Source organism: Astatotilapia calliptera, chromosome 20 (genome assembly GCF_900246225.1).
Source record: "Astatotilapia calliptera chromosome 20, fAstCal1.2, whole genome shotgun sequence".
Classification (NCBI taxonomy): Eukaryota; Metazoa; Chordata; class Actinopteri; order Cichliformes; family Cichlidae; genus Astatotilapia; species Astatotilapia calliptera.
Genome location: NC_039321.1, coordinates 14,480,048 through 14,500,590, shown reverse-complemented (window position 1 = coordinate 14,500,590; position 20,543 = coordinate 14,480,048). Strand labels below are relative to the sequence as shown.

The window sequence follows — 20,543 nt, the reverse complement described above, 5'->3', positions numbered from 1 at the left end:
GTCTCCATGTGTCCATGGGACCGCTCCACCAAAGATTTGAGCCTTGCTCTGACTAAAAGGTCTTTTAGATTTTTATTCTTCTTATATGCTGAAATGACCTCATAATCACTCAACAGCCCCGTATTACCCAGAATTGTCTCAAAATTTTCTTTAAATCTGTGATTAAGGGTCCTACTGACCGAAGAAAATTGAGTGATTAAGGGAACCATCTTATTTTGCCTTACAAGTTTCTGTTCCCTGAAAGACGCTAAGCACCTTCCCAAAAAGGACCTGGAATAGCCTCTAGTACGTAACGCTCGAAACAAAATATGTACCGCTACCCAAAAATCTTCTTGTCTCGTACAAATCCGGGAAAAACGTAAAAGTTGAGACTTAACAAGTCCCGTAAAAGTATGCTGAGGATGAAAACTGGACCTAAATAAAAGAGCGTGCGTATCCGTCTTCTTGAAAAAAACTTTAACATCCAGTTTTCCGCTTAAGGCAAAATCCTGACCCTTATAGACCGTCGTATCCAAAAAATCAATGGCCGAAGAATTAATCTCCGATTTTAGTGTAATGGAGGGGTCATGAGCATTCAAAATGTCCATAAATTCCTTGAAGTCGGCTAGAGAATAACCCCATACCCCCCATATATCATCCAAATAACGGAGATAATGAATTGGTTTCTTTGGGCACTTAGCCAACGCCCCTTCTTCCCAATTAGCCATAAAGACATTTGCGTACGCTGGGGCAAACCTCTTCCCCATTGCAGTCCCTTTGATCTGCAAATAAAACTTTCCATCAAAAACAAAATCATTCCTTGTCAAATTAATCTCAAGTAACCGTAATACTTCCTCGTCCGGTCTACTCTCATCAGGGTACTTCAAAAAAATGTTTCTGACCGTTTCCAACCCCGCGGCAATGGGAATGTTAGTATATAAACTGTCCACATCAAGACTAAAAAAGAACGTATTTTCCGCAATTTTTAAACCGGTCACTATCTCAATAAAATGATACGTGTCCTTCACATAAGAAGGATGAAGAACCGCTAATGGATTCAGAAAAAAATCAATAAACTCAGCCGTTGCATAAGTTTCACTCCCACAATCTGAAACTATAGGCCTACCGGGAGGGACCTGAAACGGTACCGTCCATGTCTCCGGGGGCTTATGAATCTTTGGAAGAACGTAAAAGCGCCTCTCCCTAGGTTCCTCTAAACCCTTTAAATACCGTGCCTGTTTGTGATCAATGAATTTTTTAGCTTTTAATGTGTTTACAATATCATGAATTATAGGAATCGTTTCCAAATAAATCGGTGCATCTAATTTTTTATAATAAACTTGATCGCTCAATTGCCTGGAAACTTCCAATACATACTGGTCCCTATCCAAAACCACCACCGAACTACCCTTATCAGCTGGTTTGATAATAATATGTTTTGCCGTCATAAGTTGCCTAATCGCGTGATATTCCTCCCTTGTCAAATTAGATTTTTCCTCCCTTATTGTAAAATATTTATTGAAGTCTTTTAAATCCTTCTCAATTAACAAATGAATTTCCTCTGGCACTTTCTCTTTTGGTGGAATCCAATCTGACGGTGGTGTGAATGGTTGTTTCCCAGTGCGTTCTGACCCCTGAAAATATGCCGCTAGGCTTAATTTCCGATGATAATTTTGTATGTCCAATTTTAATTGATGTTTCTGTCCCTTCCGTAAATCCAAAGTGGGAATAAAAGTAAGACCTTTGTTCAAAATATCCAATTGAGCCCGTGTGGGAGTGAAATGTTTTGCCAAAATAATGACATTTTGCGCAGTCAGGGGTTCCTCACCCCCAAGCCCCTCCCTTGGAGGGTTTAAGGGGCTCGTAAGTTTAATGCCGCCGACCAATGGTCAAACATGGCCCGTGCCGTGTCCTTGGTCCAATGAATATTGTCCCTTTCAGTCTGGAACTCATCCGCCGGGAGCGGGCTGACAAAGGGCAAGTTCTTGAAAATGTGACCGTTCAGCGCAATCAGGTTCCTCTGTTCCGACTCGGGCAAAGCCGTGGAGTAGTTCAGCAAAGGAACCCATATTTCCGCATATGGAAACCGTCTCTTGACCATACGGATGGCCGTCTGCACTTGCTTAAGTGTTGTTTCCTTAAACTTTTGCCCCCGACTATTCAGCCCACATGAAACCAGGACCTTTTCAACCCGAACCTGCACGACCGCCTTCAAAAGGACAGCCCCCAGGTGGCGAAAGGTGGCCCCCGGGAAGCTGTCTATCTGGAGATCCGCAAATCCATGATAAGGAAGTCTGGACAGGTCGGAATCACCAATAAAGAGCCACTTCTTAGAAACCGAGACCGTCCAATCCACCATTTTCCGGTCTGTCCTGATATGTCTGGTCGGTCCAAACCTGTGAGGTTGTGGGGTAGAGACCCCACTCCGCTCCTCCAGAGCTGAAACAAAGTCCAACAGACCAACCGCTCCAACTGACTCGTCTTGCGGATCCCTGTGGACTTGAGCGTCAACCGTGACGACTCCCGCAGGAAGTCGGACCGGCAGTTCCTCGGCCCCTGACTTATCCACACTCGGATCCCCCCCTCGGACCCTCCGGTCCCGCAGTGGCCGAGGGGGGGCGTCCCTAAGCAGTGAGGACTCTGTCACAATCTGGTCCCAAGAGTTGACTTCATTCGGACCGTCCTCCTGTCTCCGCACAGCCCCTTGTTCCCCCTGTTCCCCATTTGTACGAGTGGATTGTTGGTGTGTTGCAACCACCTCTTCCACAAAGGCCACCTGGGAAGGATCCTCTTGTGTGAGCCTGCGTGTCAATATACCCCGTGTGGGTTCGTCCCTCTCTATGGGTCCGTCCCCCTGTTGTGGTCCTGCATTGGTTGACCCGGTTGCCCCACCCGTGTGAGGGCTACCATCCGGTCCCATGGCAGCTGTCACCAAGGCTTCAGCATGCTCCACCACGTCCCGAGGCAACCGTGGCAAGTTCCGCCGAGCCCACCGTGTGGCAACGTCAAAGGCCACCTTCCAGTCCACATCCGTATCCAAAACCAAACCCCCCAACGCCTCATTCAAGGCAGTTTCATAATGATCCTGAAGAATCAACACGGTGGTGTAGCCCCAGTTTTTGGCATTACCAAGGATCATGTCAGCCGTCTTGGCGTTTGGGGCTGCTGGCTTAATAACACCAGCCAACATGTCCACCATTCGGGAGATCATTTGGGGTGGAGACCTCTCCCCATTCACATTCCGTAAATGGTGCACAACCTTAATCACCTTTTTCAATTGTCGCACCAATGCCCCAAATTTGGGGTCCACAGATGTGTTTCTCTGCTGTCTCCTCGGCGGAGGAAACCTCCCCTGCTGCCTAAACCAAGGTCGCCGGAAAAAACCATCATCCCCGGCATTGCCCCCCCATCTGGGGTTGGCTTGGCGAACCACCTCCGCATAGGACCGTTGTCGTGGCACCCAATCCCTTGGCGGCCTGGGAGGAAGACGACGCGGGAAGGAAGGAACCCCGAAGGGAGGCACAGGCTGGTTAGGACATTGGTTATGGCTCCGTCCCCCCTGGGGGGGACCGAAGAATGCACGGTCCTTCCCTCCTGGGCCCCTCCCTCCCCGGTTCCATAAAAACCAGTCCTGGTCTCGAGATTGGGGTCGATAAGTGTCGGGCCGCATACGGGAGCGACCCCTCCTCCCATAGCGGACCTGCTGCCCCCCTTCATCAGCCATGATGGAGGGCCAAGCAAAGTTTTTTCAATATTTTTTTGTTGTTTTTTGTGTTTTTTTTAATGTTTTTTAAGTTTTTTATATTTTAGAAAAACCAAAAAAGAGAGAATGAAACTCTTAAAAACTAAAAATGCCCTGGAAAGGGTTCAAGAAACTAAAAATGCCCTGAAAAGGGCTCAAAAAAAACTAATCGTGTGCCACTGTGGCGACGTTTCGACCAAATGTGGTCTTCTTCAGGCCTGGGCACACTAAAAACTAACTGAAATACGTCTGCTGCAGAAAAAGCGACTGTCTTCGTCGAAGGGCAGCGAAAGAATGAGCCTGGCCTGCAGGCTCATCCCTTAAATAAGCTCTGGCTCCAAAAGAAAAAGAAAAAGAAAAAGAAAAAGAAAACCCCACAGTACAAATGATTTTAAACGTTTTTAAACCTTACCCACAGGATTTTAATGAATTAAACCTACACCATATGAACTGATATGAACTAAATGGTGCGCATATATATAAAATAAAATTACTATTTACACACAAGTTTTTAAACTCAATATTTACACATTCATAACAAGTATTTATTTATTTATTTATTTATTGTGTTACATATTTTTTTACATATTTTTTTACCAAGTATTTAACAAAATAGTGGGGATGGGGGAAAGGGGGAGGGGGATGGGACTAGGGTTAGGAATAGGAGTAGGAGTAGGAAAGGGAATTAGGGTTAGGATATAGGACAGGGGTTGGGACGATAGGTTAGGGTTAGGGCTAGGAGTGGGAGGTGGTTAGGGTTAGGGTAAGGAAACAGGATAGGGGATAGGGTTAGGATTAGGAACAAGGGAATGGTTAGGGTTAGGGCAAGGGAAAAGGATTGGGGTTAGGATATGGGTTGGGGTTGGGGTTAGGACAGGGAAGGGGTTAGGATTAGGGTAAGGGAAGCAGGTGGGGGTAGGAATAGGGAACGGGGTTAGGATAGGAAGGGTTAGGGGTGGGTTAGGGGGGTTAGGGTTAGGGGGGGGTTAGGGTTAGGGGGTTAGGGGTTAGGTTAGGGGCCTATTGATCTTGTACAGTCACTATTGTGAGTCCGGTGCACTGGCAACAGCTGCCTGGTCACTGTCACTCATGTCTCACCCCTTGTGGCAAACCAGTCTATTATCACTCTCATTAGAAGAAGAAAAATTCAATTGAAGACACAATATTCTTTTTTTTGCCCCAGCATGTACCTCTCCAACTTTTATTGTCATGTCAAGAGTCTCACAAAGCAGCAATAATTGTCAATACAATTGAAAGGGAGCAATTCAGACTGCGTTCAGGCCCCGTGGATGTTGAGTTCGCAGTCTGGAAATCCACAATCTCTCATATCTCCTCCTCTGGCCCTCCGTCCATGTCGCACAGGTTTGAAGTCCCGTTATACTGAGATGTTGTAATGTGTGAATTTGGAAATGCAATACTAGTGGAGTGTCCAGTCCATTCCTCTCAATATTGTAAATATGTTGTTTTAACCTCTCCAACAGAGTTTGACCTGTTTCACCCACATAGAGTAGACAACATTCTTCGCAACAAATGCAATAAACAATGTTGCTCGTGTTTAGGGACATTCTCTGTAAGATGGGTGCCCCTATTTTCCCATAAGGATTATACAAGAACCGTTTCGGTTTAAAGGCCCAATGATTGGGTTTCCCCGATCTTATACGTCTCATCTGTTCTGGCGACTTGGCCATGACGAGCATATCTCTCAGATTCTTGTTCCTCCTGTGGGCTGAAATCACTCTGCAGTCTTGGAGTCGTATCAAACCAGAGGTGTATTTCTTAAAGTTTGTTTTGAGTTTAAAAATCCAATTTCAATTCACTGCACCAATGCTTGAATATTCGCCCCGCCGTTTCCTGAGTCCAGTGGATGTTATCTGTGACCGTATGGAATTGGTCCTCGGCTATACGGCTTATTACAGGCAAACGCTTCAACGCGAAGTCATTAACAATGTCTAAGTTGTATTTCTGCTCCTGAGGTAGAAGGTGCGAATAGTTAATCAGTGGGAAATAAATATTTGCGTTGGGGAAAACAGACTGAGCCTTCCTGTAGAGCATTCTAAGTTGTTTTATGGATGTTTTATGTGGGTCCTGGTCTCTATTATTAATACCCACCGACAGCACCACCAGCTTCACCAGTGCATGCGGAGGGGTTTTTTCCAAGATCTGATTAAAGTGATAGAACGACGCGCCTGGATAACTATCAATCTGAATCTCTCCTGAGCAATGTGGTGGCATACGATAGAGGTTAGAATCCCCCAGAAACCAAATTGGTTTGTTACATTTAAATTGCCAATCCATGATCTTTCTCCCTTTTCGGGCCTTGTGGGTATTTGGAAAATGTACATATTTGTCTTTCTCTCTCTCAGTCATTTGATTTGAGTTGTTTAGTTTTTGATGTAAGGTTGCCGCTGACACATTTAGGGAGCCCGCAACAAGAGTAATTTTTGGGTCAGATGAGGTTGTTTGTGTCCCACAGTCGGCATTATTGCCCTTGACCGGGCCCTGCATCATCATGTTGTTGTTATTTCCCGTTACTCTTTTAGCGGTGTCTCGCTCTCCTGTTCCTGTGTCCATTACAGCGGCACTCCCTTCAGTCTGTAACCTGTATTTTACTGCTGTGGCAGTAGAATGAGAGAGAAGATGATGGTGAGTGCCACTCTCCTGGTCAAGGCCATGGATTTGTAAATCCGGGTCATTCTGAGAAACCACCACATTGCTTCTAACCTGTGTAGGCTGGTGAAGAGATACATTAGTAAGTTTTGTGAATCTCGGATGATGTTTATTTGATCTTATATTACCCTCGCTTTTATTGAGTTTACCAGCTGTTTCGATCCGATTACCCATATCTGTTGTAAAGTCACTATCAAATGTTGAGAAGGGGGGTCTATTTTCTGTCTCCCTATGTTGTTGTTCTCTCTCCTCCACAGCTCCTTGTCGTGAGAGCTGTAGGGTGGGAGGCGGAGAGACAGACCTCTTTTGGCTACTGTCAGCTTCACATATCCCTGAATGGACCTGGGTGGGTGCAGCCAAATTGTTTTCCTTGATTGTGGATATTGGTATTATAGGGGAGAGGGTTCGATTACGGGTCACCTCTAATGGCCCATTCATGTGAGGGTCTGTTGTTAATTCCTCTCCATACGGAGTGGACTGAGAGTCCCGTAGGGGTGGCTGGACCCTATCTAGGCCCTGGCTGTTCCTCCCTCTATCATCTAAGGCCGCAGCCGTTGGTCTAATCTGCTTCTCAACTATCACTTTAGGGTAGAGGGACCGGTGATGTTCTCGTTCTGGTCTTTGTAATGGTGGAAAATCTCCTTCACTATCTATGTCAAAGTCTGATGTTGAGTTTCCCTCCAGTGACCTATCAGGGAATGATTCTGCATACACTGACCCATCAAGTGATTCTCCCTCCCCTGAGAAGAAGTTCTGTATAGTTTCCACAGTAGATTGAGTTAGTCTGGCCTTGTATCTTTTTCCTGCCCAAGTAATTGCAATTCGAAGAGCATTTTCATTAAAGGCAAGGTTGGCATAGTTTGTAATCACATTAATATAATGTTCTTGCAGCGCCAGTAAGTTGTTCTCTAACCACTGTTTAGTGTTTCTCTCTACTGCCCTTTGAACCTCCTCAGAAGGTGAGGCTGGTTTAATGAAACTTGTGAGTTTAGTCACTTGTTTTGCCATCCCTCTTGGTGGATCTTTGTTTGCAATAGCTGAGTCTATGATTGCTTTATGATGAATTGCCTGTATTAATTTAAAATATTGTTTGGTCAACTGCCTAGTTTGAACATCCAGAGGTTGATAATTAGTAGATTGCTTAATTTGTCTAGGAAATCGAATCCCATTTCTATTCTTTTCCCTCCCCCTCTGCTCCCTCCCGTTCCTATTTCTATTGTGTGTATTTGTCTGTGTGTCTGTGTCAAATCTCTCTGTCCGGCTGAAGTGGGCCGCTCCAGACCTGTTAGAAAAAGCCATAGTCAGTAGGAGGCCTACCTGGATGTGTCTGAAGGGTTCCTGAGCCGCCTTCTTCCAAAAGCATGGAAACCTCTAGGCCTCTGTAGTCCTGGAGTGGAAAATCTGTCCTCAGATGGAAAAGGTTAGTTCCCACTCACAGTCACATTTGTGCTTGGAATAATCCCACAAGGAGGAAGTCTCTATTGCTTTCTTTTAAGTTCAAAAAAGAGTTTTTTTATTCCTTCTCGTCCTAGTCCACTTGTTTTCAGAATGGTTTTTCTTCTCTGTTAGGCTGAGAGGAATTTGCAGGCCGGCAAGATAAAGAGCCTCATACTGACATATTTAAAATCCAATTTATTTAACTGTATAGGATTAAAATCATTTAGATAAAAAATCAAAAGCCAAATTTGGCAACTTAAAGCTAGAAATCTGGGCTGAGGTCTAAAGTTTTGGCCCAATTCAGTCTTTTCTCCCTTACGTTTCGCAGGACATGCTGCTTCTTCAGAGGGATACACAGAGAGAGATGCACAGATGCAATGATTTAAGGTTTTGAGGGTGGGGACCAAGTCCCGCCCCCAAAGCCTCAGGAAAAGGGGAGTGGGATGGGAGGGGAAATAAACTAAAAGGGGTTAGGGATTGAAATGGTTAGGATTAGGATAACAGATCTGGGGAGGGAGAATCACCAGTTTATTTTCAAAAAACAATTGGCAGGATTCAAATTAGTGTATCACATACATCAAAGAGCCTCTGGTGGTGCTGTCGGAATAAGCCAGAGACATGGAGGGAGGGCCAATCCAAAACCTTTTTAGGCTTAGGGCAAGAGAGTCAGGTACAAGCGGTTCTATTTTCCTTTTTTCAATACTTCATATACAACTCATATGTACATTGTCATGTACCAGATGTTATCTTATTTGCTGCCTTTTAATTAAATCTATAACAAAAATTCATGTGTGTATGTATCTCCTTCCAAAAATAAAGTTTATTTGCTTCCTGTTCCTTTAATAATGGCATCACTTATAGTCAGTTTCCTTCCATTATACATTCCAGTTAGAGCTCCCAGGGGTTAACACCACACACAGAAGTTCATATCCATGATTTTATGTTGAAGTCTAAGATAATCCCCCTTCGGTTACTCTTACATGGTGCTTATACATGATCAAAAGCTAAATGTCTCCCTCAAGTGGCTTTTCTGGGGACAGAATGATTAGAGGTGAAACAGGGTGAGGTGCCCAGGCTTCTGGCATCTGGCTAGGTTAGGTTAGGGGCCTATTGATCTTGTACAGTCACTATTGTGAGTCCGGTGCACTGGCAACAGCTGCCTGGTCACTGTCACTCATGTCTCACCCCTTGTGGCAAACCAGTCTATTATCACTCTCATTAGAAGAAGAAAAATTCAATTGAAGACACAATATTCTTTTTTTTGCCCCAGCATGTACCTCTCCAACTTTTATTGTCATGTCAAGAGTCTCACAAAGCAGCAATAATTGTCAATACAATTGAAAGGGAGCAATTCAGACTGCGTTCAGGCCCCGTGGATGTTGAGTTCGCAGTCTGGAAATCCACAATCTCTCATATCTCCTCCTCTGGCCCTCCGTCCATGTCGCACAGGTTTGAAGTCCCGTTATACTGAGATGTTGTAATGTGTGAATTTGGAAATGCAATACTAGTGGAGTGTCCAGTCCATTCCTCTCAATATTGTAAATATGTTGTTTTAACCTCTCCAACAGAGTTTGACCTGTTTCACCCACATAGAGTAGACAACATTCTTCGCAACAAATGCAATAAACAATGTTGCTCGTGTTTAGGGACATTCTCTGTAAGATGGGTGCCCCTATTTTCCCATAAGGATTATACAAGAACCGTTTCGGTTTAAAGGCCCAATGATTGGGTTTCCCCGATCTTATACGTCTCATCTGTTCTGGCGACTTGGCCATGACGAGCATATCTCTCAGATTCTTGTTCCTCCTGTGGGCTGAAATCACTCTGCAGTCTTGGAGTCGTATCAAACCAGAGGTGTATTTCTTAAAGTTTGTTTTGAGTTTAAAAATCCAATTTCAATTCACTGCACCAATGCTTGAATATTCGCCCCGCCGTTTCCTGAGTCCAGTGGATGTTATCTGTGACCGTATGGAATTGGTCCTCGGCTATACGGCTTATTACAGGCAAACGCTTCAACGCGAAGTCATTAACAATGTCTAAGTTGTATTTCTGCTCCTGAGGTAGAAGGTGCGAATAGTTAATCAGTGGGAAATAAATATTTGCGTTGGGGAAAACAGACTGAGCCTTCCTGTAGAGCATTCTAAGTTGTTTTATGGATGTTTTATGTGGGTCCTGGTCTCTATTATTAATACCCACCGACAGCACCACCAGCTTCACCAGTGCATGCGGAGGGGTTTTTTCCAAGATCTGATTAAAGTGATAGAACGACGCGCCTGGATAACTATCAATCTGAATCTCTCCTGAGCAATGTGGTGGCATACGATAGAGGTTAGAATCCCCCAGAAACCAAATTGGTTTGTTACATTTAAATTGCCAATCCATGATCTTTCTCCCTTTTCGGGCCTTGTGGGTATTTGGAAAATGTACATATTTGTCTTTCTCTCTCTCAGTCATTTGATTTGAGTTGTTTAGTTTTTGATGTAAGGTTGCCGCTGACACATTTAGGGAGCCCGCAACAAGAGTAATTTTTGGGTCAGATGAGGTTGTTTGTGTCCCACAGTCGGCATTATTGCCCTTGACCGGGCCCTGCATCATCATGTTGTTGTTATTTCCCGTTACTCTTTTAGCGGTGTCTCGCTCTCCTGTTCCTGTGTCCATTACAGCGGCACTCCCTTCAGTCTGTAACCTGTATTTTACTGCTGTGGCAGTAGAATGAGAGAGAAGATGATGGTGAGTGCCACTCTCCTGGTCAAGGCCATGGATTTGTAAATCCGGGTCATTCTGAGAAACCACCACATTGCTTCTAACCTGTGTAGGCTGGTGAAGAGATACATTAGTAAGTTTTGTGAATCTCGGATGATGTTTATTTGATCTTATATTACCCTCGCTTTTATTGAGTTTACCAGCTGTTTCGATCCGATTACCCATATCTGTTGTAAAGTCACTATCAAATGTTGAGAAGGGGGGTCTATTTTCTGTCTCCCTATGTTGTTGTTCTCTCTCCTCCACAGCTCCTTGTCGTGAGAGCTGTAGGGTGGGAGGCGGAGAGACAGACCTCTTTTGGCTACTGTCAGCTTCACATATCCCTGAATGGACCTGGGTGGGTGCAGCCAAATTGTTTTCCTTGATTGTGGATATTGGTATTATAGGGGAGAGGGTTCGATTACGGGTCACCTCTAATGGCCCATTCATGTGAGGGTCTGTTGTTAATTCCTCTCCATACGGAGTGGACTGAGAGTCCCGTAGGGGTGGCTGGACCCTATCTAGGCCCTGGCTGTTCCTCCCTCTATCATCTAAGGCCGCAGCCGTTGGTCTAATCTGCTTCTCAACTATCACTTTAGGGTAGAGGGACCGGTGATGTTCTCGTTCTGGTCTTTGTAATGGTGGAAAATCTCCTTCACTATCTATGTCAAAGTCTGATGTTGAGTTTCCCTCCAGTGACCTATCAGGGAATGATTCTGCATACACTGACCCATCAAGTGATTCTCCCTCCCCTGAGAAGAAGTTCTGTATAGTTTCCACAGTAGATTGAGTTAGTCTGGCCTTGTATCTTTTTCCTGCCCAAGTAATTGCAATTCGAAGAGCATTTTCATTAAAGGCAAGGTTGGCATAGTTTGTAATCACATTAATATAATGTTCTTGCAGCGCCAGTAAGTTGTTCTCTAACCACTGTTTAGTGTTTCTCTCTACTGCCCTTTGAACCTCCTCAGAAGGTGAGGCTGGTTTAATGAAACTTGTGAGTTTAGTCACTTGTTTTGCCATCCCTCTTGGTGGATCTTTGTTTGCAATAGCTGAGTCTATGATTGCTTTATGATGAATTGCCTGTATTAATTTAAAATATTGTTTGGTCAACTGCCTAGTTTGAACATCCAGAGGTTGATAATTAGTAGATTGCTTAATTTGTCTAGGAAATCGAATCCCATTTCTATTCTTTTCCCTCCCCCTCTGCTCCCTCCCGTTCCTATTTCTATTGTGTGTATTTGTCTGTGTGTCTGTGTCAAATCTCTCTGTCCGGCTGAAGTGGGCCGCTCCAGACCTGTTAGAAAAAGCCATAGTCAGTAGGAGGCCTACCTGGATGTGTCTGAAGGGTTCCTGAGCCGCCTTCTTCCAAAAGCATGGAAACCTCTAGGCCTCTGTAGTCCTGGAGTGGAAAATCTGTCCTCAGATGGAAAAGGTTAGTTCCCACTCACAGTCACATTTGTGCTTGGAATAATCCCACAAGGAGGAAGTCTCTATTGCTTTCTTTTAAGTTCAAAAAAGAGTTTTTTTATTCCTTCTCGTCCTAGTCCACTTGTTTTCAGAATGGTTTTTCTTCTCTGTTAGGCTGAGAGGAATTTGCAGGCCGGCAAGATAAAGAGCCTCATACTGACATATTTAAAATCCAATTTATTTAACTGTATAGGATTAAAATCATTTAGATAAAAAATCAAAAGCCAAATTTGGCAACTTAAAGCTAGAAATCTGGGCTGAGGTCTAAAGTTTTGGCCCAATTCAGTCTTTTCTCCCTTACGTTTCGCAGGACATGCTGCTTCTTCAGAGGGATACACAGAGAGAGATGCACAGATGCAATGATTTAAGGTTTTGAGGGTGGGGACCAAGTCCCGCCCCCAAAGCCTCAGGAAAAGGGGAGTGGGATGGGAGGGGAAATAAACTAAAAGGGGTTAGGGATTGAAATGGTTAGGATTAGGATAACAGATCTGGGGAGGGAGAATCACCAGTTTATTTTCAAAAAACAATTGGCAGGATTCAAATTAGTGTATCACATACATCAAAGAGCCTCTGGTGGTGCTGTCGGAATAAGCCAGAGACATGGAGGGAGGGCCAATCCAAAACCTTTTTAGGCTTAGGGCAAGAGAGTCAGGTACAAGCGGTTCTATTTTCCTTTTTTCAATACTTCATATACAACTCATATGTACATTGTCATGTACCAGATGTTATCTTATTTGCTGCCTTTTAATTAAATCTATAACAAAAATTCATGTGTGTATGTATCTCCTTCCAAAAATAAAGTTTATTTGCTTCCTGTTCCTTTAATAATGGCATCACTTATAGTCAGTTTCCTTCCATTATACATTCCAGTTAGAGCTCCCAGGGGTTAACACCACACACAGAAGTTCATATCCATGATTTTATGTTGAAGTCTAAGATAATCCCCCTTCGGTTACTCTTACATGGTGCTTATACATGATCAAAAGCTAAATGTCTCCCTCAAGTGGCTTTTCTGGGGACAGAATGATTAGAGGTGAAACAGGGTGAGGTGCCCAGGCTTCTGGCATCTGGCTAGGTTAGGTTAGGGGCCTATTGATCTTGTACAGTCACTATTGTGAGTCCGGTGCACTGGCAACAGCTGCCTGGTCACTGTCACTCATGTCTCACCCCTTGTGGCAAACCAGTCTATTATCACTCTCATTAGAAGAAGAAAAATTCAATTGAAGACACAATATTCTTTTTTTTGCCCCAGCATGTACCTCTCCAACTTTTATTGTCATGTCAAGAGTCTCACAAAGCAGCAATAATTGTCAATACAATTGAAAGGGAGCAATTCAGACTGCGTTCAGGCCCCGTGGATGTTGAGTTCGCAGTCTGGAAATCCACAATCTCTCATATCTCCTCCTCTGGCCCTCCGTCCATGTCGCACAGGTTTGAAGTCCCGTTATACTGAGATGTTGTAATGTGTGAATTTGGAAATGCAATACTAGTGGAGTGTCCAGTCCATTCCTCTCAATATTGTAAATATGTTGTTTTAACCTCTCCAACAGAGTTTGACCTGTTTCACCCACATAGAGTAGACAACATTCTTCGCAACAAATGCAATAAACAATGTTGCTCGTGTTTAGGGACATTCTCTGTAAGATGGGTGCCCCTATTTTCCCATAAGGATTATACAAGAACCGTTTCGGTTTAAAGGCCCAATGATTGGGTTTCCCCGATCTTATACGTCTCATCTGTTCTGGCGACTTGGCCATGACGAGCATATCTCTCAGATTCTTGTTCCTCCTGTGGGCTGAAATCACTCTGCAGTCTTGGAGTCGTATCAAACCAGAGGTGTATTTCTTAAAGTTTGTTTTGAGTTTAAAAATCCAATTTCAATTCACTGCACCAATGCTTGAATATTCGCCCCGCCGTTTCCTGAGTCCAGTGGATGTTATCTGTGACCGTATGGAATTGGTCCTCGGCTATACGGCTTATTACAGGCAAACGCTTCAACGCGAAGTCATTAACAATGTCTAAGTTGTATTTCTGCTCCTGAGGTAGAAGGTGCGAATAGTTAATCAGTGGGAAATAAATATTTGCGTTGGGGAAAACAGACTGAGCCTTCCTGTAGAGCATTCTAAGTTGTTTTATGGATGTTTTATGTGGGTCCTGGTCTCTATTATTAATACCCACCGACAGCACCACCAGCTTCACCAGTGCATGCGGAGGGGTTTTTTCCAAGATCTGATTAAAGTGATAGAACGACGCGCCTGGATAACTATCAATCTGAATCTCTCCTGAGCAATGTGGTGGCATACGATAGAGGTTAGAATCCCCCAGAAACCAAATTGGTTTGTTACATTTAAATTGCCAATCCATGATCTTTCTCCCTTTTCGGGCCTTGTGGGTATTTGGAAAATGTACATATTTGTCTTTCTCTCTCTCAGTCATTTGATTTGAGTTGTTTAGTTTTTGATGTAAGGTTGCCGCTGACACATTTAGGGAGCCCGCAACAAGAGTAATTTTTGGGTCAGATGAGGTCTGTTCTTATTAAGTGTGTATGTGTATGTGAACGTGCATGTATTATATAAAGTGTTGTGCAAGTTACTTTTGGGTCTGACTACGTGCAAAACTGAACATAGACGTTTCAAGGCCCAACAGGCTTCTCCTGTTCAGATGGTGATACAATGCTGTGCGGACCATTTTAGACTGATTATAAGATGATGATGAGCATACACCAATATACACTTAGATTAACATAGATATAACATCAGAGATTATGCTGTCATCAGATTCAACAATGATAAATGATTACTCAATGATGGTTATGATTATGTTATGATTATGAACTTTCATCATAAGAATACAAAATAAAATATCTGTTTTCCACACCACCCTTCGGAGGAAGCTCATTTCTTCCGCTTGTATCCGCGATCTCGTTCTTTCGGTCACTACCCACAGCTCGTGGCCATAGGTGAGGGTAGGGACGTAGATCGACCGGTAAATTGAGAGCTTCGCTTTTACACTCAGCTCCCTCTTCACCACGACGGACCGGTGCAGTGTCCGCATTACTGCAGCTGCAGCCCCAATCCGTCTGTCGATCTCCGGCTCCCTTCTCCCATCACTCGCGAACAAGACCCCGAGATACTTGAACTCCTCCACTTGGGGCAGGAACTCATCCCCGACCCGGAGTGGGCACTCCACCCTTTTCCGGCTGAGAACCATGGCCTCAGATTTGGAGGTGCTGATCCTCATTCCCGCTGCTTCACACTCGGCTGCGAACCGCTCCAGTGCGAGCTGGAGGCCCTCACCCGATGAAGCCAACAGAACCACATCATCCGCAAAAATCAGAGATGAGATTCTGAGGCCACCAAAGCGAAAGCCCTCCGCCACTTGGCTGCGCCTAGAAATCCTGTCCATAAAAATTATGAACAGAACCGGAGACAAAGGGCAGCCCTGGCGGAGCCCATCACCCACCGGGAACGAGTCCGACTTATTGCCGGCAATGCGAACCAAGCTCTTGCAACGGTTGTATAGGGATCGAATGGCCCGTAGCAATGGGCCAGACACCCCATACTCCCGCAGCACCTCCCACAGGACACCCCGAGGGACACGGTCGAATGCCTTCTCCAAGTCCACAAAACACATGTAGACTGGTTGGGCAAACTCCCATGCACCCTCAAGTATCCTCGAGAGGATAAAGAGCTGGTCCAGTGTTCCGCGACCAGGACGAAAACCGCATTGTTCCTCCTGTATCCGAGGTTCGACTAGCGGACGAACTCTCCTCTCCAGCACCCTGGCATAGACTTTCCCAGGGAGGCTGAGGAGTGTGATCCCCCTGTAGTTGGAACACAGGGTGTGTAATGATAATGTTCTCTTTATAATTTGGGGGAAAAATGCAGTAAGATTAGACTGAAGAAGTCACTTCGATGATTGACGAAACTTTTCTCCCACTGAAAAAGCTACGTCCAGATGAATGGAATCAAGTTTTTCAGTTTGACATAAAAAGGATGATTGACAATTCATCAAGACATATAAATGACTATGTGTTATACCATTATAGAGACCTAATACATTTTTTATGAAAAGTTAAGTATTTATGGATAAGTTGTTTGATGTGCACAAGATTGTTACTTTCAAATTTAATTTGTGAATACTAATAACTCAATTTGACATCAGTCTAATCGACCACAATCAATAATTAATTAGCTTGGAAAAGCTGTAAAAAGGATGAATAGTTTAAAGGGAACAGAAAAAGTTTTCAGCATAACAGAATACATAAGCCTTAGTTTTGCACAAAAAGTTCAAACATAAAAATTCACATTGTAAGCACCAGACGTCTGCTTTATATTTTTTATTTACAATTGAGTTCATGTTTCTTTTATAATTCATAGATTCATTACATAAGTCATCTTTTCAGGATTAATAAATGTGAAAATATATGTGTTTACATAAAGTAATTTTAAGTCACTGTTTTGGGATTTGAACCTAAAAGGGGGTACCTCTCACTTTAAGTATGTAAGTGCAATAGTAGCATGAAACCCTGTGTGAGAGGGAAGGGGAGGAGCATGGACATAGAGGTTAGGAGTCTCACGGTTTTCTGACCGTGTGCACAGCTAGTTCTGGATAACTGCTATTTTTTGGAACTTTCATGCTTTTTTAGGAAGGAGTTCATTGTTACATCTTCAGTTTGTAATAAATAAACAGTCTTCAAATCATAATGCAACTGGAAGCATTTCTTTTGGAAACCAGGAACACGCGTCAGCCATAGACTCTCCTTTTTTGAACTTGGTTTATTGGAAATTACCCTACACACATGTTATTCTCATGTAACCCTCTGCATGTTTCCGAACTGTGTCTGAATGACATAGCAGCAACTCTAGTGATCATGATGTTATGACTTTTTTTTGGGATTGATGCCCCAGAGACAATCCAGCACATTTGTGCTACATCTTTGTATGAAAAGTGCTTTATAAATAAAGATTGATTGATTGATACACACACACACATAGATGATAAATGGACTGATTTATATATATTGCTTTTCTACTCAACCAGCGTACTCAAAGCTCTCTGAGTCAGTGTCGTGTCGTCCCTCAAGCTGTGTGTTTCCTTGTGTGCCTCTCTGCAAAGTGTGAGTTTATATTTTCCAAGTTTAGTTTAGTATGCTCATTTTCTGTGACCAACAAATAAAGCTGTGATTTTGAGTTCATCCCCTGAGTCTGTGAGTCCTGCATTTTGGGTCCAACTCCTGCCTGCCGCACAGCGATTCATGACACCCAGTAGCAAATATGAATAATTTATATTTGATTGATACGATATTGAAGCACAAGGTAGGCAGTGCTAAAGGTATTGGTGGTGGATTTAACTGACATTTTAGATTAAATGTTAAAATCTGCGTGAAAATGTGAAGGAAAAAAGTGTAACATCCGAAAAGCAAAACATAGAAATTCCTTTTGTGAAACAGCATAATTGAAATAAAAACAAATAACAATCTAAATGTACCCTGCTCAAAGACTTGAATTGGTGTACTGTAGGTGGCTAGAGCCATATGCGTTTGCCCTTCAAAAAACAACGGTTTCTGTTTTTTGTGCCTCCATCCATTAATGCAATATGTCTCATGTTAGGTGTTATTATTAACCACTACACTATGGACTTACCACTACACTACAATTTATAGAAAACAATACATTCATGTGTAAATGATTGTTTAACCATGTAATCTAAACATTAATACAATTTAAAAAAATGTAACTTTTGAATTCATAACAATATATGTAACATCAAAGAAATCATGTAATTTTGTTTTGAAATACGTACCAAAGCAGATGAGTTCTCTCCGGAGGTCCCACTATCACCTTCAACATCGATATTTTTTGGTTTGTGTATGACTTCCATGGTTCTCTGTTTAATACACATGTAGTAATTACATTTTCATCTATCTGTAATGTAAAACAGTATCCTTCTACCTTGTTATACTTAGGTGTGCCTGTGCAAGGCCAAATTTTTATTATTCATCCACTGTTCTTCATGTCTAAACAAACTTCTGTTGCTCACTCAACTTTTGCTCTGTAATTAATTCAGAGCTTAAAAAATGTTTGCCACTCTCCTTGATAAATACTAAGTCCAGAGTAGTATTCAGACTCTAAACATAGATATCATAGAGTGCTTACCTTTTGGTAGTGCAGAGCAACATGATTAAGTTTTTTACGATTTGTACAATTGTTTGGCACTCCCAAGTCTTTGCACACGTTTCTCCAGAATGCGTCTCCTCGGTGAACACTGTGTTTCTTTCTGTTTTGTCTTTCGGAGAAAATCTCAATGCATTTTAGTATATGTTCATGTTTCAAACGAATTTTCCGTGTCTGTAAATGCAAGTAAAACAATTAAATAAAATAGAGAGAACTATACAACTATAAAATTATATTTCAATTTTTTTACAGTATATATCTTCTAAATATTGTTTAAGGATAAAACTTGCCTTTCCAAAGGATGAAAATGTGGAGGTTCTGTAACACAAATAAGAAATTAAAAAACAAAGGCTTCAATGTATTTGCCAAACAATAACATTTTCAGTTTTTGTCATGCACTTGTTATATTTACATATTTCCTGTATTACTCGAAATGACCTATTTAAAACCACTGGGGTGAGCGAAATGGTCTCGGATGGAAACAGACTAATCATATTATTGTTAACGCAACATTACAGTCAAAGATATGGACAAAGCAACAGTCTTATGATTTGTGTTTCGGGTTCAAGGAAATAAGCCTACATAGGAAAAGTTATTAAATTATGTATTAATATCAAATTTATTGCTAACAAAGTTGTTTAAAAGTGGTTGTTTGTTTATAGGAGCTACCGAGAGCATCACGTGGTCATACCACATCTATTACGTAATTTGTCCCTACCTAAATACATAGTACTTAAAAACACGTTAAAACCAAATTTAACTTAGAAAAAAGTAATAGGAAGCAAATAACATATGAAGCAAAAAGCCATAAGGAAAACTTCATAAAAGTTTTTGTCAATAAGGCAAACGTAATGACTTGTGGCTTAAGCTAATTCCATGCTTACCTTATCTGTCATTTTGCGTCGCTCATTATTGTCTGTTGCAGAACCACGGGAACTCGTAACTTTTCCAAGTTTACAACGTAGTGTATTTAAGACTGTCAAGTAAAATTGTAATTCCGTAGTTCCTACAGTTGTTGAAGCATGTGCACGCATCACACCGCCACCGCAAGTACTTGACTCATTGGGCTATAGGCTACTATCACCTTCACCCTTAATCAGTGTCCCGGATGAATAGTCACCGGATATCATCGGACGCATTTCAGAAAAGTAAAATAATGCGTGATTTAGAAATGTTAATAACTCATACTTGCCTGTTCAATTTTGATCATTTGGATAATTGATATTAGTTACACATAAATAGTGTTTACAGATGACCTTTGACTTTAGATGTTCAATTAAGCAACGCAAAAATGTATTACAGGCACATAAAAAACGAACCCATTGATGCATCAATTGTATTTAAACCAAAAAATACCCATGAAAGGTGTTTAAAATGGACATTTCAGTAGATAAACGGTTGAAACTTGTAAAAGTACTTAGTGTCACATTGAAAAAATAGTTTTGAGGCTTAAAAAAATAATTAAATACATTTCATTTTAAGATATTTTAAATAAAATAATGAAAGGGTGGAGTGCCCACTCCGGGTCGGGGATGAGTTCCTGCCCCAAGTGGAGGAGTTCAAGTATCTCGGGGTCTTGTTCGCGAGTGATGGGAGAAGGGAGCCGGAGATCGACAGACGGATTGGGGCTGCAGCTGCAGTAATGCGGACGCTGCACCGGTCCGTCGTGGTGAAGAGGGAGCTGAGTGTAAAAGCGAAGCTCTCAATTTACCGGTCGATCTACGTCCCTACCCTCACCTATGGCCACGAGCTGTGGGTAGTGACCGAAAGAACGAGATCGCGGATACAAGCGGCAGAAATGAGCTTCCTCCGAAGGGTGGCTGGCCTCTCCCTTAGAGATAGGGTGAGAAGTTCGGCCATCCAGGAGGGGCTCAGAGTAATGAGAGCTGCTCCTCCACATCGAAAGGAGCCAGCTGAGGTGGTTCGGGCATCTGACAAGGATGCCCCCTGGGTGCCTCCTGTGTGAGGTGTTCCAGGCATGTCCCACCGGGAGGAGGCCCCGGGGCAGACCCAGGACACGCTGGAGAGATTATATCTCTCGGCTGGCCTGGGAACGCCTTGGTGTTCCCCCGGATAAGCTGGAGGAGGTGGCTGGGGAGAGGGAGGTCTGGGCCTCTTTGCTTAGGCTGCTGCCCCCGCGACCCGGCCTCAGATAAAGCGGATGAAGATGGATGGATGGATGGATGGATATTTTAAATGAATTAGACAAAATAATTAAGGTCTTTTTTTGGTAAAATTCCATTATGGTATAATAACCTTCATACTTCACTGATTGGTGAATACTCTTGAGCAACTGTTTTGTGATTTTGTTAATTGGTGTTATGGAAAAATTT

General features: G+C 42.9%; 1 protein-coding gene across 1 annotated transcript; it reads right to left on the bottom strand.

The window, feature by feature from the left end:
• Nucleotides 1-5,515: 5,515 nt before the first annotated feature.
• On the bottom strand, nucleotides 5,516-14,552 carry LOC113013775 (uncharacterized). The gene is made up of 3 exons (XM_026154924.1): nucleotides 11,897-14,552; nucleotides 6,254-10,524; nucleotides 5,516-5,689 (listed from the first exon to the last, which is right to left on the bottom strand). Exons 2-3 carry the CDS (start codon nucleotides 7,685-7,687, stop codon nucleotides 5,516-5,518), a joined length of 1,608 nt encoding a protein of 535 aa, XP_026010709.1. The 5' UTR covers nucleotides 7,688-10,524; nucleotides 11,897-14,552.
• Between the last annotated feature and the right edge of the window lie 5,991 nt (nucleotides 14,553-20,543).

Excerpts from the sequence above, each read along its gene's own strand:
- LOC113013775 (XM_026154924.1), bottom strand. The coding sequence starts at position 7,687 with ATGGCTTTTTCTAACAGGTCTGGAGCGGCCCACTTCAGCCGGACAGAG. Across the intron at positions 5,690-6,253 it reads AGCGAGACACCGCTAAAAGA|GAGCAGAAATACAACTTAGA; the intron begins GTAACGGGAAAT and ends CTTCTACCTCAG.